Source organism: Epargyreus clarus, unplaced genomic scaffold (assembly GCF_041222505.1).
Source record: "Epargyreus clarus isolate Ecla_fem2 unplaced genomic scaffold, WU_Ecla_fem_2.2 ptg000002l, whole genome shotgun sequence".
Classification (NCBI taxonomy): Eukaryota; Metazoa; Arthropoda; class Insecta; order Lepidoptera; family Hesperiidae; genus Epargyreus; species Epargyreus clarus.
The window spans coordinates 9,619,605-9,644,226 of NW_027332210.1; the positions used below are offsets into that span (position 1 = coordinate 9,619,605).

At 35.0% G+C, this 24,622-nt stretch overlaps 1 protein-coding gene across 1 annotated transcript in view; it reads right to left on the reverse strand.

The window, feature by feature from the left end:
* The window catches only part of LOC140744717 (octopamine receptor beta-2R-like), a 99,464-nt gene extending 75,304 nt beyond the window's left edge, over positions 1-24,160 (reverse strand). Inside the window, exons 1-3 of the mRNA XM_073076361.1 lie at positions 24,106-24,160; positions 23,777-23,842; positions 12,571-12,651 (exon numbers count right to left, since the gene is read on the reverse strand). Coding sequence (XP_072932462.1) covers positions 12,571-12,651; positions 23,777-23,842; positions 24,106-24,160 — 202 coding nt within the window. The remainder of the gene's footprint in view (positions 1-12,570; positions 12,652-23,776; positions 23,843-24,105) is intronic.
* Between the last annotated feature and the right edge of the window lie 462 nt (positions 24,161-24,622).

Here is a 24,622-nt window from a genome sequence, read left to right on the forward strand (position 1 = left end):
AGTATATCTATTTTGTAAATCTGAAGTAATAAATGTTAAGAACAATAAATACTGTGATTACTGTATTTGTGCCTGCATCTACCCTATGACAACGCCCACAAAACCCATAGACTCTATCAATGATGTCGATGAGAGCCATCTTTCTCCGACATACATATAAATAGATTGTCACGTTTGCTTGTGATTACAAAAAAAAAATTTCAACTCTTTTTTATATGTGAAATAGCAAATGAGAGTGTTATTCGCCTCATGGTAAGTGGCTACTACCGCCCATGGACATCCGTAATCAATCTCAGATAGGATTAGATATTCCTACCAGAGGTCGGCTACAGATGTCCCGCTACCCCTGAAGACTAAGCTGGAACGCCTCAGAAAAGTATGTCTCTCTTACCACATCCTCCAACCGAAACGCTCAGGTGAATGCATACTAATCTGCTACGCTTATATTATAAAAAATATCAGGTAAATAATTATTTTTTGTCATAATATATTTTATCAGTCATGTACAATGTCTAATATGAATAAATATTCTTCAGAGTCTCACTTTAAAAGAATCTTCAAACAAATCAAGACTTTCGAATATGACTTACAAAACATAACTTTCTGATAACACGAGTTCATATTCGAAAAGTTTAAGAATTAGACTGAATTTTCACGCTTAAATTCCACAAAAGTTATATTATGATGAAAATGTAGGCCATATTTTCTTCATTTGTCACAAATATCAGTTTTGTTCTTTTAACTTTGTTCTTTCAAAGTTCGCGAGGCGTAGAGATTAAACAAGTGAAAATGGTACTCTTTGTGTCTCTTTGCAAAGTTTGTTTGTAATTTTTCAAGTTATGTCTCTTTAATATTATTGTGATAGGTTAATAAAAAATCTTTATATAAAATAGGAGTAGCAGACGAGCATGTACTACACCTGATGGTATGTGACAACTGCCGCCCATGGACATCTGTAATCAAACCCAGATAGGATTAGATATTCAGCCTGAAGTCGGTCACAGATGCACCACTACCCCTGAGGACTACGCTGGAATGCCTCGGAAAAGTATGTCTCCGTTACCACACCCTTCAAACCACAACACAGCAGCGCTTAATACTGCTGTCTTTAAGCAGAAATAGGTGTGGCGGTGCCGCTGGAGTCGAACTACAATGGGATCTACCACCATCAAATACCAGGTATCTATAGAAGCAATTGAATTGAGAGAGCCATAGGCCACCGCGCTAGCCAAGGGCGGATGAGTTATGGATGACTTCATACACCCGTGATATTTTTTTTAATTCTCAATATAATTTCTTTGTCATTTAAGCAATAATAATCGAGCATTTTTTATGCGCACATAACTTTGTATACTCTGCGGTGATTACCTGGCTTACGAAATTGCGAAAAAAACAAACAGGAATGTTTTTGGTATTTTTGTTCCATTTAATTTTGAAAATGGCTCAATCAAATTCGAATTTGATGGGACTGACATTGTCGAATACTATTTCTAGAGAGTCACATAAACATCGCTTTTACTTTCTTTAACCCGTAAATATCTAACACCTGTGTATCAAAATAAATATGTGCACGGGGGTGCGAAAGGCCTTTTTAAATAAATCAGATATAACCCGTTATGTACTACTTGCCAAACCAGGCGTGAATAGTCTGTTCATGCAAACCCTATTCCGTTGGAAGCAGTATTTCCGTCAACCGGTTGTTCATTGTGGTTCAGTCTAAGATATTCTAGAGCCTAGTCCAAGTCAAAGGCGCACGCGGGCTTACAGAAATTACTAAAAAAATCAAAAGAAAAAAATATTTTTAAAAACAAGCTTTTATTACCTATTTAATAAAAATAACTAAACAACATAAATTATTTAAACCTGATGTATTTAATATATCTGTTATTATGTCAGACACATTTTTTATAAATAAGAACCTGTTATTAATCGAGGTAACAAATAAAAAAAAAATCTGAAATGTTTTTGTGTTTATCACTAACTTTACGATGTAGATCTGTAAGAATTTCTATATTTTGTAATTTTGTGTATTTATTGAATTAATAAAGATCAATTAATAAATAAATAAGTAATGGTTTTTGAAATGAACTTGGACAACACAAATATGTCGTAAGCAAGATTCCAGCCCTTTGTTTGGGCAGCTCTGTCCTAGACAATCTTAATGTACGGTCTTCGTTAGTTCTGATTTATGATTCAAGGTTTCCTTCTCGGTTGTTGCTTACATATTAGATAAGAAATTGTATTGTGGTTAGTTACTAGTTCTAAACTAATCATTAATTATTCAAAATTTCTTATAGATTTAAAAAAGCGTTTATCGATTGGTTAACGTTTATGGAGAATTTACTGTTTAAGTCTGAGAGAAGACCCGTGCCCAGAAGTGAGATAAAAATGGGTTACTAATAATTTTAAAAGTATCATAATATATATTTTTATCGGTTCGAAAGCCTAAAAAGTCCATAAGACTGGAACCTATAAGTAGATTTTAAGCTCGTTAAATTACAAAATAAGCCGTTTCATTATCTCATATGTATTTTGTTAATTTTTAATTTTGAATAATTACGGTTTTTTCTGAATGAATTTTGTAAACGATTAAACCAAATTTAACGAGTCTTTTATTATTAAACTGTTAAAGGTACGTAATAGGTTCAGGGTAGGTAACTTACAAGTAGTAATGTTGTAGTATAATCTGAACCCTGCAAATATCTATGTGCAAAAGAAAAAAATAACCGTCAGGGGTCCGCGAGACCCGATCAAATATAAATCAGACATAACCCGTTCAGTTGTACTACTTACTTATTCAGGCGTTAATATCTATTTATACAAACGCTACTCCACTGAAACCGCTGATGTCCATTGTGTCGGTCTAAGATCTAGAATTTATGTTCTGAGCTAGCTAGTTTTGATTTATGTTACAGTTACTCGATGCCTACAGTCCAACATCTTATAATTATATTAAGTGTTGGTTTAATATACACTAGGGTAAATTTTACAAATGGGTCGTCAGGTCTAAATTGCAATCTGAATTCTGCGAAAAATGCTGAAAGGAGTTATGAGGCCGATTTTAATAAAAACTAAAACTGCATCATTACATTTCAAATGTATTTCCCTGCCCGGGAATCGAACAATCATTTTGAAAAAAAAACACACACCCTGTATTAATTCTACATCGGATAATGTCGCTTATAAGGATAAATCTGCGAAGTAACGATGAATGACAAACTAAAGAAAAAGGCTCATTTTGAAGAAAACATAATTACTTTCATACATTTTCAAGTCTTGTCTTGCTTTTGATACACAATATTTATACGAATCCAATGACACCTCATATTATGTTAAAATCCGTCAAGTCGTTTGAGCTGTAGTGTATGCCGAAATTGTAAATTAATTTTTATGTATAGGCCTACAATGGCACTTACAAATTGTCAGTGACAATATATTTTCTTAAACTACTACCGGATCGGAACGCGACCTCAACTGGGATGATCTGGTAAGAAACTCAGCGGGTTTGTCTTTTCTTAGCTTGGCTTGTATCTATCTATGTATGTATGTAACGGAATCTTTGAACATAATTTTCACCAACTTCCACAAGTCTGATTAATTTGAAACTTTGCACACTGCATTTTACTGCGGTTCATTACTATTCTCTCATAGATAATTGCCAATAGAATGATTGTAACATTTAAAATATCAAGCACCCCACGCTTTTTACAATTTTACGTATCATTCATCATCACCCCAACGTCATCTATTGTTGTTTCATATAACTAAGTATTGTTGAAAATAATAAAATGAATAAAAACAAGTAAAAATGAACATTTGGTGGTACGGCAGCCTCCATGTGCGAGTTAGACTCGTACTTGGCGAATTTTTTTAAACTATTATTTATTTTCCATAATAATTATGACTCTTTTTTTAGAAAATGAGACAAACATATGCTCGAAAAACATTACCCTCCGTAGTTTAAAAATTACAATCCTGCGAACACAAAATACATCATTTTCAACTATTCCACGTATTAAATAAGGTACAAGCGAGATTTAATCCCAAAATGTCTAGTTTTGCGGTTGTGGTAGCCTTAGTAATGCGGTGGGAACTTTAATTTACATTTAACCAATGCGAGGGAATCGGTTAGTATTCCTGTCAGCAACTCAGAATATTGTACTAACAAAGGAATTAGGTATTCTAACTAGAATAATAAATTAAGAGGTGGTAGACGCCTTTGTCGTTCGATTTTGAAGGTATCTTCTCGATATTATTAGTAAGCGCTGTTCTGGTTTCAAGCGTTTGGTTAAATAATTTCATAATACGAAGCGTTTCAATTTAGTTCTCAAGTGTGGAATTAGTCTGTGTTTGACTTAAGTTTTCTTCTTTATAATAGTAGTAGCAACGACTATGTGATGTGGCTACGGTCACCCATGTTAATCTGTAATCAACCTCCGATAAGATTAAAATCCTACTTTAGATCGGCCACATGGCGATACCTTAATTCGCAAATCAGCCAACTACACTTTTTGTCAAAAAATTTTTTTTAATTCATTTTGATTTCGTCCAACGCCATTTACTTTAAAATAAATAAAAATACAAACATTTTACTTACATACATATGTATTTCTACCCTTGAGGACTAAGTTGGAACCCCTCGGAAAAATATGTCTTCATTATTGTACTAACAAAGGAATTAGGTATTCTAACTAGAATAATAAATTAAGAGGTGGTAGACGCCTTTGTCTTTCGATGTCGAAGGTATCTTGTAGATGTTATTAGTAAGCGCTGTTCTAGTTTGAGGCGTTTGGTTCAATAGTTAGGTAATACGAAGCGTTTCAATTTAGTTTCACAAGTGTGGAATTAGTCTGTGATTGATTTAAGCTGTCTTTTTATAATAATAGTAGAAATGACTATGTAATCGATCTGTTGTGAAGTGGTTACTGCCGCCCAAGTTAATCTGTAATCAACCCCTGATAAGATTAAAATCCTACTCTAGATCAGCCGCAGATGTATACTAATCTTGAGAATTAAGTCGGAACGCCTCGGAAAATAATGTCTTCATTATTGTACTTACAAAGTCATTAGGTATTCTAACTAGAATAATAAATTAGAAGGTGGTAGACGCCTTTGTCAATCGATTTCGAAGGTATCTTGTCGATGTTATTAGTAAGCGCTGTTCTAGTTTGAAGCATTTGGTTCAATAGTTTGGTAATACGAAGCGTTCCAACTTAGTTCTTAAGGGTGCAATGGTGTGTGATTGATTGAAAATGTCTTTTTTATAATAGTAATATTAGGTTTCAACTACTATTGTATTGTTGTTGTAGTGTGTAGTGTGTAGTGGCTACTGTCGCCCAGGTTGATCTGTAATCAAGCGCCGACAACATTGGAGTCCTAACTTAGATCGGCCACAAATATATTTCTACCGTCAATGACTAAACTGGAACGCCTCGGATAAGTTTGTCTTCCTAATTGCATTCTGAAAACAGATGTGTAAATAGGTGTGGCGGTGGTTCCTCCCGAGGAAACACTAAGGGTCCTGCCACTTTCAAAGTTCAATTAGTGGAAGTGAGCTAAGCGGGAATCTTTGAAATCATATCGGTAAATTTCGTCAGATGTCTAACCTAATGTTAGACATCATCATCACAGTGTAAAAACCCGACACCTTATTACACTTAGAGAAGGGTAATTATTTAAACATAATTTCATTTTCATTTATATACTGAAGGCCTATTTGAAAAATTCACCCTGTATACACAATGCACACATGACGCGACTATTTTAGTACTGAGAAGTGGCACACTATCTGTACTTGTGTTCAGGCAGGTTATGTTGAGTTGATTACAAATCTCCTTGTGGGACAGTGACCAGTTACTATCAGATGGCCTGCATACTCGTTTGCTATTTCAGTCTTATAAAAATAAAGAGAATACTGTCATGGTCAGTAAAAATCAGTATCACGGCACTACACCGAAGAAAATCAAACAAAAAAACGTTGTGACCGAAGTGCTATTGAATAGCCTTTCAAAGACTTTTCATCGTGTCTCGAACAGAACTCTCTGAGGTCTAATGAACCAATGGCTCCCAGTTTTCCCGTTTTTATAATAAAACTAAGGATTTTTTGAAAGACAAACGAAATCGCCAAATAGATATTTTTGAATTTTCTTTTCTATGAAAGTCGTCTAATTATTTGCTTTAATGAATATTTAAAAATGTTTTTTACTGAAATTAATGAGCGTTATTTGTACGTTACAAAAATTATTCACTTTTAAAGTCAAAATTAAGATTTTAAATGTGAAAGCTTTTAAGTCATAGAATCATTTAATTAAAATTATATAATGGGTGTTAGCTAAAAATATTATAGCCGTTGATTGATTGATATGAAGCTTGATTTGAGACGTAAAATTTGAACATATAGGTATGTTCAAATTTTACGTCTCAAATCAAGTATTCATCATCATCATCATCAACTCATTACTGTCCCGCTGGGCACAGGTTTCCTCTCAGAGTCAGAAGGATTAGGCCATAGTCATCCGCGCTGGCCAAGTGCGAAATGATAGACTTCACATACCTTTGAGAACTTTTTTCAATTCAAGTATAAGCAAGCCCACAAAAAGATTTTGAATGTGAGTACGTAAAAATATTGTTAAGCAATCTTATATAGATGTTTTAGGGAATATTTTTATAATATCAAATGAACTAACTGTGCATCTGATATTACACTTCGTCTGTAACTCACCCAACATACGAGAAGTCTCGTATGAGGTTGATACAGATACCAATTAGAATTGATTGAAGACTTATTATTTGAATTACTACTTAAATACCGGTTTGACGCGCAAACGGTTTCGGGTTCGAATATCAAACATATATGTTCTGGGTCTGGGTGTTTGTGTAGTCTTTGTGTGTGTCCGCGGCACCCACACTACAATCTACAGTCCTAGTATAGAGCTGTGAGAAGAAAGCGTTTAAACTAGAACTCTGCTGTTATAAAGCAGACATAAGGGTAGCGGAGACTCGCGTTCTATTTTCTCAGAATTTTCTTCAACTTACGAGTCTATTTGATTTCTTCATCTACATTTCTTGCCTTTCAATTAATTTCATACCGGAACAATAAAACGAAGTTAACTGTTTCGTCTGAATAATAAATGGCCACTTAGCGCGATGAATTATGCAAATCTCGTGAAAAGGACTTTTTATTCCACACGTAGGATTCGTTTTAATCTGAGGTTAATACTAATATAAATTTAATCTCTTGATTAACGGTCGACAAAACCATCGTGAGTTTTTAAGTAGAACTCTTGGTGGCCACACATACCGCCATCATTCCCAGGGTAGTTTACTGGTCGGTTCGAGCTCCCACTCTTGCCGCCCGCAACCCTGGAAGCTCCCTTGTAGTTGCCTCTTACGACAGGCAGGGGATACCGTAGCCCTATTCTAGTCCTGGAACTACAAGGACAGACATAACATCTCCTAAATGAATTTAGATAGATGTGAGTCTTTGTATCTGTGTCTTCGTCTATGTATGTCCACTGCATCCACAACACAGGGAATCCTAGCGTGGAGCTATGAGTGTACAAAGCATCTTTAATGGGTAGTAAGGTTCCTTAAACCTTGATGCAGACCGTGTGAAAAGGGAGAACTTCCAACACTCTTCGGGATCTTGCCAGTAGCTTTCTCTACCAATCTGCATCGGAGCAGCGTGGAGTCTGCTCCAGGTCTCCCACAGATGTGGGCAAAGATCAGTGCCCAGCAGTCGGCACACTCACACACTATTATAAAGCAGAAATAGACGTGATAATGGCACTCTAGAAATCCAAGTGTGAAGCTATGAACAGCGACAGCATCTTTTAGTTTTTTTGCTATGAGACTCAATGAACTGAAAAATCTAGGACGAGTACATGTATGCATATGAGATGTGCTGTATGTCTATTTTTGAACGAGATAGATATACTTGTACCATGCGTTTTTACTTAGTGCTCATTGCTAGCAATGCATCTGGAGGCGACCTTAGGTAGGACTATTACCTTATCTGGGGTTGATTTTCTTTTATAGTATAAGAGTAGCAGGCGAGCATGCAGTCTACCTGATGATACGTGGCTACTACCGCCCATGGATATCTGCAATCAACCCCAGATAAGAATAACTTACTACCTTAGTTCGCACACAGATGCGCCGATATCCTTGACTAAACTGGAACGCCTTGGAAAAGTATGTCTCCTTTACGACACCCTTTAAACCAGAACACAACAGCGTTTAACACTGCTGTTATTAGGAAAAAAATAGTGTGGAGAACAAATTTAATTTCTATTTGTAATAACCTCAGATTAAAACGAATCCTATGCCCCTACAAGTGGAAATAAAAGCAGGTGTAGCGGTGGCGACGCCGAAGTCGAACCACATCGGATTCTACCACCTGTGTGTACCTGTATACCTGTATGTAAAGCAATGTCAAGCTTATAAAAACTTGGTAAAAATTGAACTATTTAACAACACTACCACAACTGTAACTTGAGTTACACGTGTTAAGCTTACTTTGTCATTTGAATACAATTTGATTACTAGACCTCATTTCAAAGGCATTGTTCAAGTTCTTAGTAAGAAACAAGAGTTAACGTTAATTGTATTTTGCGACGACGATTGCAACAAGTGCAGCCTAATTACTTGGGCACGTGTAACTGACTTGTCTGATTGGAAATGGATTAAATTATTTTTTTAAATTAAACGCTTTCTACACTCACAGCCTCACACTAGGATTCCCTGTATCGTGGGTGCTATGGACACACACAGAGACAAATACACAAACACCCAGACCCAGAAACAGAAACTAAATTCATCATTTAGATATCTGTCTGGCCGGGGATCGAACCCGGGACTCTCTGCGCGTCAGACCGGCATGGTGACCGCACCGCCACGCGGTTCGTCGGGTTAATATGAAGTTATAAGCGAACTTGAGACAATGAGATATTTTATTTTGTAAATCGATCAAGCGTGAGTTGGGCTCGCGCCATAAAACCCGAACAGAACAAAACACGACACGATTTTTATTTTATTTTTTATGTATGTATAAGTATACATACATAAATACATACTGCCTTATCATTAAGTAATGATAAGGCAGACGGGCTACCTGATGGAAAGCAGTCACCGTCGCCTATGGACATTAGCAACGCCAGAGGAGTCGCCAATGCATCGCCGGCCTTGATGTCGAGTTCTAACCGACTTCCCAAAGGACGAGAGGTTATCTATTCGTCGCGTATACATATAATTAAATTATAACTAGACCTTATTTCACAGCATTGTTCAAGTTCTTAGTAAAAAGAAACAAGAGTGAAAGTTAATTGTATTTTACAACGTCGTGAGTATTGCAACAAGACTAATTTCTTGGGCACGTGTAACTGACTTGTCTGATTGCAAATTGATTAATATGAAGCGATAAGCGACCATTTAGGTTTATGTTTAGGTTTAATAATAATAATCATTTATTTCAGACAATATAAACAAAGATACAAAAGTATAATTGAATACAGAGGTCCATATCATATATACCTTACAGACTAACATACATACTAATATATACTTATAACTTTAAGAATCTTTATTTTTCATAAGACTTTTACGTCGCTAAGAATGAAAAACTTAAAAATAATTATAATTATTATATGTGTCCGGTATGCCTGGTTTTATCTGGAGCCGATAACAGATAAGTTGCTCGTCTTGAGAACCAAGATACCATATAATTATGTAAGTACACAAAATTGGCAGGCAACGGACAGCAGTGACCGTAAGGTGGAATACAAAAAAAAACAAAAATCAAAATGTTTTATTAAAAATTAGTCTTTACAGACGTTTTTGGACGTCACAAATGTTCACGTCATAACGCACATCCTTTCATCTTAGAATCTTTCAATTTAAATCAAAAGCTCTTTTCTCAATCTCGGTAAAAAAACTACCTTATTAATCAGGGCCAGTTTTAGGTGGGACTCGGCCATATTTCAGTCTGTATATCGCTGTAGTATGCCAATTTATGTTACCAATTTGTATAATCATATAATTTGTATGACAGAATAATTTGATCGTAAAATTATATCACGAACAGGCAAGCCGCCTTTGAGATTAAATGTAGTGTGTAATTATGATGATGCTGAACAAACAAAAAGCACGCCCAGTAATTTTTGTGTACATTTTGTATATACAATAAATAATTCAATGTTTATTACATTAGTATTTCCTGAGTTGTAGCTACGTACATAATATTTAAATAGTAGAATCAATATTCTACGATCCGTCACCACCAAATTTTATATAGATTTCCATTTGTGGTAGTTTCCACTTATTATCAAGTGTATTGCATTTTACCAGACCTTGTATTGGCTCGGCTTGTATATGCTCTTCATCACCTGAAGGCTAAGCGTGGTTTGTAAGACTTCATACACCCTTGAGAACTTTTCTAACTCTCAAACGTGCTCTAACCATTAGCCGACTTTTTGGAGACTATTATCAGGTTGAAAATATAATAAACTAAAATATTACAAAAGTTCAAAACTAAAGCCGACAAATCCCAAATTTTAATGAACCCCATTCTCTTTCAGATCGAAGCCATAACGAACTATAAAGCTGGATAGATAAGGATATTCCTTTCAAATTCAAATTTGACTCAAAGAGCGTACTTCAATTAATTCAGAGATAAAATTGTTCTGTCGGCAATTAGAAATTGTGCGGAATCTGAATAGAACCCAGTATTTTAAGGCAGTACCAACTCATTGTTCGGGTAATGTCGTTAGGGATTCGTTTAAGTCACTCGCAGCCTTTGATCGTAATTGTGTTATATGTTGGAATAATTCTATTAATATGTGTAGATTCTCATTCACATTTATGGTGTAGAACCCATTGTGGTTCGTCGCTAATGGACGTTTGTAATCAACCCTAGATAGGATTAGATATTCCTGAGGTCGGTCATAGATGCGCCACTACCGCTGAGGTCTAAGCTGGAACGCGTCGGAAAAATATATCTCCCTTACCACACCTTTCAAGCCAGGACATAGCAGCGCTTAATGCTGTTGTTATGAAGCAGAAATAGACGTAGCGGTGATGCCGCCGGAGTTTAACCAAAAAGGGTTCTACCACCTAAATTAAGTGCGAACATAGACTTTCATTGCGAAATAAAAAAAGAATTCTAAATTTACGTAAATTTGACATACAACTTTTTTTATCGGTACGTTCTTGATATTTAAAAATAATGGTCTTAACAACCTATATTTAAAAAAAATGGTTAGATTCAATATGCCAATAGTATTTATATACTACATATATCCTTAATTAATTCCATACGAATAATACAAAACACCATTTATTGACTCCTACGGGGTAAGTAGACCAGAGTGGATTACATACAATATAACATTTGTAGGACCCTAAGGGGCAAACAGACCATAACTCTGCGAACTTAATTTGCTTCTTAATTAAAGCATCTGTTTATGTAGAGCGTTTAATGGAATTGATGAATGAGTATGTGGTATGATCTGTATAGCGTCATGGTCAGGTATACTATGTTTGACCGGCCATAATATACCAGTGTGGTCAGGCTTCCTTTAAATAATCTTTATTAAAAATCTATGACAATGTTATCTACAATACTCAAGAACCTAGCGATAAAATATTAGACCATAAATATATAATATAATAACATTAAAAAAAATGTTATTTTGTTTTATCAACTTTCTGAATAAAATGAATCGCATTATAAATTAATATAAGCGGAACTTTGAAATATAATGTAAAATGTAACATTTATTCAAATTTAAATGAGTATCTGTACTATCTGTAAATGTAACGTATTTTAAATGTAATACATTTATATGTAGTATGTTATGTAATAGTAACTTTAATGGACATGTGTAGAAGCCGAAAGAAGTTGACATTTCATTGTAATACTCACGATTTATACTCATTTTCTTAAGGCTTTTATCTTCTATGTAAAACATTGTGTAGATACTTATGTAGTATGTAGTTTGTATATAAATGATGGCACTTCTATCTTTTCTAGTTCTAAAACAATATATTACAAAATAAATACATATATTTACAAATAACACACGTGTGTACATATATAAGTATAAATACCGAACACTACATAAAATAATATGTAACACCTTGAGTATAATATTAAAATGTAATAAAGTATAATATTAAATATTTATAAATTTCGAAATGTAGAAATATTTATATCTAATGTAAATTAAGTAATAATTATATTGAAATAAAAAAACATGAAAAATAATATTTTATTTTTATTTTTAAGGCTCCGTATAATTCTAAAACGTAATGCAAATTAATTTAAAGTTATAATATTATAACAAATATCAAAAAGAAAAATGATAAAACAAATTCTATTTACAATTAAGTATGCGTCAAAATCCACAGATAAACTTTCGCAAAAGTTTTAACAAGAGTTCAAACTACACTTCACGAACAACTAACCGCATATAAGGTTTATACTACGACCAAAATAAGTAAAACGTGTTCAAAATTTATATTAAAGGTCTCGGAAACAAAATTGAGTCATTTCCGACAGAATAATCATCATACCTTCATCCAATCCCAAATATCCGCTCCCATTCCCTCTCACTATGATATTGTACGTTGGGTGTTCGGCCAAAAACTTATCCACTTTTTACATTACAATATTCACTTTACATAAAACGATACTATATTCACTCATACCCGTAATTTACGAAATGTAATATTACAACCGAATATCGTAGCCGTAGACGTGCTACGGACGGGAGCTACGAGCGAGCACTGCCGTAGTCGTGCTACGCGTCTACGACGTAGGCCGTCTCATTCGTTCCGTATGAATTAACGTATGTTTGTCCCTGTCACTAAATACGGTATCTCAATAGTGGATGTACCCTACTGTTTGTTGAAGGCTTCAGTGCGAATCATTGTTGCCATTTTGGCGTTAAGAATTTTCTTTTGTTGAGCGCGTGTGATTGTGTACGTGCAGAAGGGTTCATATGGTTGTCACGTTCAATATTGCTGTAAGGGTATAAGAAGAAAAGTATTAGACATTTTATAAATATTACTTTTATATCAAAAGCAAATACTCATACATAACAGACCTTATAAATAATATATAATTGATTGTAATAATTATTTTTTCTCAGCGCTATATAAATCCTTGTATTTATAAAATTAATAAAAAATAAATTGATTCAGAAGATTCAGAAGATACATAGTCTTATAACGGGTGCTTAAATATTTTCGTAAGCTGTTGTAACGTAGCAGATTTATAAAAAATCAGCAAACAATTTCTACAATATACAAGAAATAAAACAATAATTAACAAAACAAAATAAAATTCGCAAATCTAAAAAGACAACTGTAATTAACAAATGAAACAATGAAACAAAACAACGAATGAAAAAACAATTCCAGTACAGAATCAAACAAAAGCCGAAGAGGTAAAAAGAAAAATAAAATAATAAATATTATTCATAAATAGAAGAAAAATCGATTATATTTAATAAAAGAATGAGGCAAACAATAAAGAGATCCAGTAAATTTTCCTTGATAAACTAAGAAATTAAAAAAAAGAATAAATGAATAAATAAAACAAACACACCGAGTATTGACGTGAAACAAGGCTCGAGTATTTCAAAGTGACTATCTGGGAACCGCTGCCGAGCGCTCGAAACGCTTAATTAATCTGGTTAGTTACAATTGCGAGTTGTACGAGTGTCTATATAAAGTTATTTTATTTTGTGTATGAATTAACGTATTACTGTTTAAGTATAATTTGCAATTTATTGTGTGTGATATGTGTTTTTTATGACATAGAAGTTATAAGCGGTAGTGGCATTCCTGTTATAGAAGCCCGTGACATCAATGGGTATTTTTGATAAACCCGAGATTTAAGGACCGTTCATGTTAGGATGTCATTGGTGTTCAAAGATAGTGCACAAGACAGTAAAAAAAATATCTTGCAGCCCCCATTTTTTTCCTTATACTATTTTTATAATATTGAAGTATAAGTAAAATGAGCATGTAGTCCACCGGATAGTAAGTAGTTAATACCACCCATGGGCATCTCTATTATTTGGGTTTGACATATAATCAACCCCAGATGAGATTAGATTTTGACCAGAGATTGGGCACAGATGTGTTGCTACCCCTGAGGATTAAGTTGATATCTCGGATAAGTATGTTTCTTACCACACCCTTCTAAGCGGAACACAGTAGCGTTTAACACTGCTGTTAATCAAAAATAGGTGTGACAGTGGGGCTAGCGGAGTTGAACCACAAAATATTCTACTACCCTATAAATATTCTATAAAACATACTGGGAGAAAAGTCTGGAAAGTAATATAGAAGTTATTGTTTTATACTTTCACACACCAAGAGCGAAGTAAAGCTTCTGTCACGTCCCTCCATTAAATGAGAAGTCAGATGTCAGCTTGGCTTTGTATCACGTTGTGGAGTGTACGGGATATAGAAGTAACAGTACAAAAATATTATTCTTGTCTTATTTCGTAAAAAAAATAGTCAGATTTAGTTGATATTTAAGAAAAAATTGTCAATCGTCTTGGACTTAGATAAATGGTATTTTTTTTTATAATTCGTATATTTTGATATCCTGCACATATTGCGTCCTAATCAGTCATAGTAATTCATGATGTTATGATGACAAACCTCGGATTTACAATTACGATACCGAATTTTAAATCACTATACTAGCTTAGTTTAAAACCAATCATATTATAAACAAAATAAAAAGCTACCAGGCAAACTAAAAATCATGAAAATCGGCTGATAAACAGAAGAGAAAAATCTTAATTGTTTTATCTTAACAAACATTGATAGCCTAGGTTAAGAAATTCGGCCTCTTGATCGAGAAGTTCCAGGTCTCAGGCACGCACCTCTGATTTATCATAGTCATGTCATCATCATCATCATCAACAGCCCATTACTGTCCCACTGCTGGGCACGGGTCTCCCCTCATAATGAATTCTAATTCTGAGAGAGGACCCATGCCCAGCAGTGGGAGTACTAAAGGGTTGATGATGATGATTTTATCATAACCTATTTAAATGATGATGATAAATTTAAACCCAATCTTTATTTACGTAGTTAAACTATAAGTTTTAACTATTCTCATTATACCGAGTCGAAGTCAGGGCCGACTCATAATCTCAGGCATATTTTATTCATAGCCTTCGGTCCGTCACAGAAAGTGCATTAAGCGCGGCGAGAGCTTTCAGGCTTTTGAGCTTTTTCATGAATGTCTTTGAAGATTTTTAAAGATGCAAAACGAAATATCTGTGATGAATTCAAAAGGTTATAGAAATGATTTTACATTACTGATACGCATATTTTTTATTTTTCTCCGAATGTATGTATGTATGTATGAATGAATGTATGTATGTTTGTTTCGAAGGTGAACCTTGTGAACCTTTTTGGTTTTATCTACCGTCATACGTTTTTATGCTTTACAACAGCAGTGTTAAACGCTGCTGTGTTCCGATTAGAAGGGTGCGGTTAGGGAGACATACTTTTCCTAAGCGTTCCAAATTAGTCCTCAGAGGTCGCGACGCATGTGTGGTCAATCTCAAGTAAGAATCTAATCTTATCTGGGTTTGATTATAGATTTTTTTCATATTTAAACCTAAACGATGAGGCAGATTACCTGATGGAAAGCAGTCACCGTCGCCAAAGGACATTTGCAACACCAGAGGAATCGCCGGCTTTGGAGGAGAGCTCTTTTTTACACCTTTTTTGAAGAGCCCCATGCCATGTCATAGACATTCATGGACGACAGTTGTTAATAATTCAGATATACTGTATGCTCGTTATTACATTATTATAAAAAAAAATCTAAAGAATTAGTAAACGAGAATGTAGTCTACCTGATGGTAAATGGCTACTACTGCTACACGTTAAGCTGCTGTAAGTTATTTGCTCATTATACACCACCGTAAAAACACACACGGTCGAAATCTACCATAGTTGTGAAATATTTGCTGAAAAGCTCACTTTAAATGCTACTTACGCCCACGCGTCAATCAACAGATGTTTCTACTGGAAAGGAATAGTTAATGTACTTGTCTCACCACAAGCGGTTAAGCTTTAAGCGATATTTGCTACTGGAAAAGTAGTAGATAGCTAAGTCCTAATGAGGATTAAGGCAGTTAGTTTGTAACAACGATGCTTATTGGATGGTGGAGTGGTGATAGCTTACCAGCTAGCCAGCCAAGTTTCCTATGGGCTTAACCACAAAATGTAATCTAGACGTATGGCCGTGCGTCCACCAAATTCAAGGAATGCTCATTTATTATAAAAGTTTAGTTAAATATTCGGCGAACGACTGTTAATCAATCCAATGTTGCCTTTCAAAAATTAACATTTGACAACTTTTGCGCACTAGATTTTGTTAAATTAGGAAAAAATGTATACATTGAATATAACTAACAAGAGTTAATCCATCTCTTTCTATCTATTCTATCATACTTGACCAATACCTAATTATATTTTCTCGGTTCCTAAAACATTCGCTTATAGCTTCTCTCTATCGATGAATAGCATACCTTACATCTTTCTTTTCACTTCCAACTAGTATTTCTGAAGCAAGCAAAGAATGGAAATGCATTTCATGCTGTTTTGCATCATGAGTACACACTTGGAGCGTTGCTTCAAAACCCAAGCTGAAAATGTAACTTGAAAATTGTCTACCGATTTATCTTTCTTTAAATGGTTTTGTATATTATTTTATTTATTTTATAATATAGGAGTAGCAGACGAGCATACAGTCCACCTGATGTCAAGTGGCTACTGCCGCCCACGGACATCTGTAATAAATCCCAGATAGGATTAGATATTCCTACCTGAGGTCGGCCACAGGTGCGCCGCTAACCCTGAGGACTAAGCTGGAACGCCTCGGAAAAGTATGTCTCCCTTACCACACCCGTCAAACCAGAACACAGCAGTGTTTAACACTGCTCTTATCAGGCAGAAATAGGTGTGTTGGTGGTGCCACCGAACCACAAAGGGTTCTACCACCTTTAAATTTTAAAGTTATATATGTTTCAAAGTTGCGGAAAAATATTTGTGATTTTAAAAGTAGGTACACACTGTCATGTAGTCATGTAGATATAGTCATCAAGTCATTACTGTCACACTGCTAAGTTACCTCTTAAAGTGAGCGAGGTTTAGGACATAAACCACCAAATGCGGATTGGTTGATTTCACGCGACCTTCAAAAATTTTCTTAAAAAGGTAGTAGGTATTTAGTAGTTTCTTCACGATATTAACCGTCGCCGTTTAAGTAAATAATCATTAATTTCTAACGAATTAATGATATTTCATGTGAATCATTAATAATTAATTAAATTAATTTATTTAATTCATTCAATTCATGCGATTTCAACAGGTTTTATGACCTAAGATTAATATGTAAAACATTGATGTTATTTTTTTATTTGTTTTTATTGCTTTTGTACATTCTAATTGTTATTGATTTTTAATGTTTACATTTTGTTGTATATTGTGTGTTTTATTATATTTCTGCAATAAAACGTTTTGTTCGTCTATTTCAGTTAATATGATAATAATTGGTGATTAATTTCTAAATTAATAATGATAATTTTAAAGTAATATAAAACGGCGTATTTAATTCGTAATAAAAATAATAAAAAGTACTTAACTAATCTTTATCGATATAAAATTAGTTAAGGTTGGTTAGTTAAGTGGTAAAATAACATTTTTAACTGTTTTGAAAAATCATACAAGGTCAGTGATCCGAACGTAAACTTGCTAAAGGTTCTTGTGAAAATTATTATTAATTGACTCCCTATGTCAATAACATCGCTTAATTTGATTATAGGTAAAATTTAAACCATAATACAATTATCGTAACCCTTAATTGAGAACTATAATTCACTCCGATGGCTTACTAGCCTAGAATTGATTGGTAAATTTTGCAATTACTTAGTGAGTAATTATAGATTTATTAGATTTTTTCAAAACATATATTTACGAGAGAATTATTATAAAACACTACTAGTTCCTGCGGCTTCGCCCGCGTTTTGAAAAAAAATAACATCACATACATATAGCTGAAAAATTGTACGTTCATTGGAATGAGTGCCGACATCGATCGAAAGTTAGTCGTACGAACTCAGAAACCTTTGGCTCATGCACAACAACTTTGCTAAAGATCATCACATGATAAAATGCATAGTTTACGATTCTATAAAGGACGTACAGACTAACATTCATTTATCTTTATATATATATATATATATATATTTATTATGTGTGTGTGTATGTCACTGAACTCCTCCTAAACGACTGGACTGATTTTGATGAAATTTGTTGTGTGTGTTCAAGGGGACTTGAGAATGGCTTAGATTCACAACTTAGTCCGTGGGAAAAGGTTTTTTTAATTAATTTTTAATTCGTAAGTAGTTGTTGATTTTGGAATGTTTCACATTGGATTCGACAGACTTCGCTATCATCGCAGTTTCAAATATTATATCTATTTTTCAAACCCGTAAGTGATAAGGGTTGTTCACCCTTTACATTTTTTTATTTATATGGCAACACAACGTTTGCCGGGTCAGCTAGTATAATATATAGAAAAAGCAGAATGGTTTAAAATATAGCCTATGTCATCCTACAATTAAAATGAATCCAACGACACCTAATATGTTGAAATTAGTCATGCCACCTGCCATGTCAAAGATTAAAACATACTTAATAGTGTAGAACCCTTCGTGGTTCGACTCCGACGGCACCACCGCCCCACCTATGTCTGCCTTACAACAGCAGTGTTAAGCGCTGCTGTGTTCTGGTTTGAAGGGTGTGGTAAGAGAGACATACTTTTACGAGGCGTTCTAGCTTAGTCCTCAGGGGTAGCGGCGCATCTGTGACCGACCTCCGGTACGAATATCTAATCCTGTCTGGGGTCGATTACAGATGTCCATGGGCGGCAGTAGCCACTTACCATCAGGTGGACTGCATGCTCGTCTGCTACTCCATATTATAAAAAAATACATGCATATGCGAGCAAAAATACAAAAATAGTTTTATTTCATTTAAAATGAACAATATCGTATCATTATTGGTAGCCTTAAGGCTTTTGTACAATAGCGATTTTATGCTGGCGTAGCCTCAAATAGCTGTCTAAATGAATTTCAGCTTATTCCGTTAAGCAGAAATATTTTCAGCATACAATATTGTGTTATGCTGCCTTTATTAATTTTGTGGTTGAAAAATTTCAGTTTTCATGAAGCTGAAAAGAAAGAAATGAAATCTTGTAGTATCGTAATGTTATCTTTTTAAATTCAATAAGCATTAATTATTCACGATGTTTAGGGTTCTTACAATTTTTTTGTGCATTACAAATTAAATGTTACATATATTATATGGTTGTAATCATAGATAGGTATAGATATGTCACCGCCTTGTAGTTGAAGGAAGCCATCAAATGACAGCCTTAAAACGGCTGATAGAAGCGTCAGCCGTTAAAAGGCTGTCATGGTGTAATTTACGCAGAGCAATGCCAACATGCTCAGTATATGTTTTTAATATTTTTCAAACATGAAAGTAGATGACAGTGACAATTTCAATTGTCAAAACTGCTTACATTTTCTTGTTAGGAGTGAGTAATCTTTACTAATCTATGGTTGTAAGAATATGTTGGTGTGTTTAAGTCGAGATACCAATATGGTGGTCATTAGGCGTATTGGTAAGTTTCGAAAGATTAATTATATACAATTTTGCTATTTGGTTACCTATATACATTTTAATTTTATAAGTATTTAATCATCATCATCAACCTATTACTGTCTCACTGCCGGGCACGGGTCTTCTCTCAGAATGAGAAGGATTAGGCCATAGTCCACCGCGCTGGCCTAGTGCATATTGGTTCACTTCACATACCTTTGATATTTTTTTTAATAAATCTCTTAGATGTGCATGTTTCCTCACGACGTTTTCTTTCACCGTTTAAGCAAGTAACAATTAATTTCTAATATGCACTTTGAAAAATCAGAGGCGTGCCTGAGATTTGAACCTCGGACCCCTCGATCGAGAGACTGAGTTTCTTAACCACTAGGCTATCACTGCTTTTTATATTATTTAATATATTCATCTAATTTCAATAATTGTTATATGCCACGAAATAGTAATACTTGAACTATGCTATAAAGTCGTACATTAAAAAAACCTCTTTGCTAGACGTTTCTATTTCCAGCCATTTCCAAGAAAACTAAGCTTATTACGTGTCATAAAATATTTTATATTTATAATGATTCCTTTACACACAAGATGTTTGTATCATAGTAGAAAATGCAGTTTAAAATATAATCCCCCTTTTCACAGCTTAGTTCAAAAATACCAGCCGTGTCTCGATCGATCAACTAATTAATAGTTAATAATGGATTGCTCTCCTGTGCTGTACTTTGTGGTAAGGGAGACTGCATTCAATGAACCATTTTCTCATTTAAATATAGTGACGGAGCCTAAAATAATTAATGTCTAATTAGTTTGAATGTCAATAAGAGTTAATGCCCTCAACTAACTGGTATAGTCGTAGAGGGCGTCGCGACGCATCTCCGGCCAACCTCTGGTAGGAATATGTAATCCTGGCTGGGGTTGATTACAGATGTCTATGGGCGGCACTAGCCATTTACCATCAGGTGGACTGCATGCTCGTCTGGTACTTCTACATTATAAAAAAACATGTCAGGCAGGAGGTCCCGCTAAGAGGACTCCGGTTGCGTTCCTTTGGAGATCCCGGAGTCCCCTACGCAGCGCCGAGGACGGCCACTGGGGGGTTTTAGTGCGGTAAGAATCCCACATAACCCCTCGCTCCCACGGCATAGGGTACCTTTTGAAGGTTTCCCCCTCGTAAACAAAAAAAAAAGGAGGTCGGTGAAACAGAGTCTCTGAATACTTCATTTTCAACCCATAACTGTGGCAGTGCTGGGCATGGGTCAGGAATAAATATAATAACGAGTAGACTACTCACACTTTTGAAACCTTTATAGGAACTATGGAACGTTAAGTTTTTTCACGATATATTTTCGTAGTTATAGCAAGTGATGATTAATCTAAATATATATAACTCAAAGGTGACTGACTGACATAGTGATCTATCAACGCACAGCCCAAACCACTGGACGGATCGGGCTGAAATTTGGCATGCAGGTAGATGTTTTGATGAATTCTACCCCGAAGGGGATAAAATAGGGGACGAAAGTTTATATAAATGTTCTTAGTTAATAATATTACTTCGTAACGCGAGCGAAGCCGCGGGCAAAAGCTCGTCTAATATAGGCTTATGTTTGAAGCTCCAAATCGCCGATTGATAAGGCGGTTTCGACCGCCAAGACATCACCGCATCATGCCGTACCCACGTAGTAATAAAAAGTAATCAAATATTATATTTTACAACACTATATATATTATAGTTTTCTATATTTAAAAGACTTAAAACCACAGAAAATTCAAATTTTTAGCTTTCTATTATTTCTATACGATACAGGTATATATAGATATATTGTATTTTGTACCGAAATATTGAAATTCTATAGCAAACCTCAATTGTTAGAGTGCCTCATTAGTGGTGTCAAAGTATTCACAAAAGATAAAATAAAAGGAAAGCCCAAAACTAGTCCGTATCTTTTGAAGCAAAATCTCTAGGATAATGATGTCAAGTGATATCTTGCCCTTTGATTATATAAAGAACTTTCCAGAAATATATAATGATATTTTTAGACGGGTCTTGTTTAGAACTGCGTGAAGAAGCGGTGAGGCGTGATTTTGAAGGTGGCAGAACTCATTGTGGTTCGAATCCGGAGACATCATCGTCACACCTATTTCTGCCTTAACTGTAGTGTTAAGCGCTGCTGTGTTCTGGTTTGAAGGATGTGGTAAGGGAGACATACTTTTCCGAGGCGTTCCAGCTTAGTCCTCAGGGGTAGCGGTGCATCTTTGGCCGACCTCAGGTAGGAATATCTAATCCTATCTAGGGTTGATTACTGATATCCATGAGCGGCAGTAGCCATTCACCATAAGGTAGACTGCATGCTTGTCTGCTACTCCTATATAATAAAAAAAAACAACTTCGAAGGCACCATTGCCACACCAACTTTTCTTGTGACAGCAATGTTAAGCGCTGCTGTGTTTAGGATTGAAGAAAATGGTTAGACATGCCGTTTTTTTATTCGCGGCATTCCATCTTAGTCCGGGGTAACAACACATTTGTGGCCGACCTCAGATAGAGCTCAGACTTTAATTCGTCGGGGATTTATTATAAATCTCCAGGCGGTAGTAACCACTTACCATTAGGTGGGCTGCATGCTCATTTGCTCAAACGCAGGCGACGATAACATTCGAATTATTACGAATTTTGAAAATTTCTTTGACTTAATATGCATGAAAGATGCCCGCGGTTCCGCCAACTCACTGTACCCACATCATGTCGGTGTCGATAGTCATTTGTCACTGAATTGTACGAATATCTTGAGAGAATATGTGAATATGTGCGATAGGTAGAAAAATCCACTTATCGTGAGTACTCGTTACATATAAAATATAAGTAATGTAAGATTTTTCCGATTGAGGAGGGTAATGTTTTTCGGGCGTATATTTCTACCTAATAACAGCAGCGTTAGCCGCTGCAGTGTTCCGGTTTGAAGGGTGTGGTAAGGGAGACAGACTTTTCCGAGGCGTTTCAGCTTAGTCCTCAGGGGTAGCGGCGCATCTGCGGCTGACCTCAGGTAGGAATATCGAATCCTATCTGGCGTTGATTACAGATGTCCATGGGCGGCAGTAGCCACTTACCATCAGGTGGACTGCATGCTCGTCTGCTACTCTTATATTATAAAAAAAGGATATATGTATGTATATGTATGTATGTATGAATGTCTCAGTCCTTGGCAAGCCCTGCAGGCCAAAAGGCTTGACGGAATTTCATTAGTTGTGGTTGGATGCCTCTAAATTGTAGGAGTAACCGGAACAGTGGTCTATAGTTTTAAGCATTCGATTTTTTTTTTATTTTTTGTATTACACTTTATTGACCAATAAAAACAAGTGGTACAATAGGCGGACTTAATGCTAAGTAGCATTTTCTACCAGTTAACCTTAAGGATGTGCAGAAAATATAAAGGCGGCACAAAATACATTTAAATATTAAAATAATTAAAAGAAGAAAAAATATATAAAAATAGGAAAAAAACAGAAAAGGATAGAAAGAGAAAGTCAAACATGATTATTGTTATTTTTTATATTTCTTTAGTTTTGTTATTCTGTATTGTCGTAGTTCCGATACGGTCCACGAGGGCGCTGTATCAGCGAATTAGTAAACGTTGAACGTTTTCGAGCACACGTAAAAACTCATACTAAGGGTAGAGCACCGCTTCACACAAAGGCAGATATGACTGACAGCTATGCCACCGAAATCGAGAAACGAAGGGTTTTGCCGTCTCTTAAAATGAATTTAAATATTCTTTTGTACCGAACCACGTGCGTTAATGTTTTTTAGTGATGATTTTAGATTTTATGTTCTACTACCTTCAAAATTTCTGTTCTGAGTCTGGGCATTTGTATGTATCGAAGGCATCAACGACACAGGTAATCCTAGTGTAGGGCTGTGAGTGTACAAAGCGTCTAATTTTTACTGATTAACAATTTGTCAAAAAACAATTTACTACTAAAATCGAAGTACCATATCCTTTCAAGAATATATAACCTTAAAAACATAGTCTGTGCATGTATCGCATCGTCATCATACCCACATCATGTAATGTGTCGAAGGCTCCACCATTTGTCACTTCCCTAGCGAGCTTTCTGTACTCTTCTGAAAGGAAAATGCGAATTAAAACTCGAGTATGTGCAAATACTTGGAAGTGATGGGGTTTAAGATGCTGCGAGTGTGGAAGGGATGTTTGAGTATGGAATATATTGAAGGAAGGAGTTTTGACCAGGACCCTTACCATGAGATTTTACGTTTTGACAAATAGTAAATAGTAAATTCTCAGATACATTGTCCGCGTCTTCTCTCTAAGCTCTCCTTTAGAATACCCGTCAACATGCCTCGCAAACCGATTCAACTCTTCGTACCTCCCCATTGTAAAACTAAATTGGGATCAAACTCTCCTATTGCAAGACTGTCCATACTCTATAATAAGCGTAGTGAATCCACAGACATCGACATTAATAATATGTGTCTAGCTGCTTTTAGGAAGGCTGTATCTAAATTATAATTAGTGTTTCAATTTAATGTTTAATTTACTTGTACTATTTTTTTTTCTCTTTTTTGTGTTGTTTTAGTTTTTGGTTTATAAAGTTTGTTATTCTATTTTCATTACCACGTTTAGATCTGTATTGCATGTGATTTTTACCTCTAAGTGGTTGTACATTTATTGCTTGTATTGTAACTAGATTTAATTTAAAAATATGTATAATGTTACAACCGTTGGTGAACTTAATAAAATAAATAAATAAATAAATAAATATGACTGTTTTAGTATTTATTTACGTATTGTCCATACAATTTCCAATCAGCGCCCCTAGCGGATTGTATCAGAACTATAGTGTCAGTAACGTAACATTAAATGTCTAAATTGACAAAATGGCG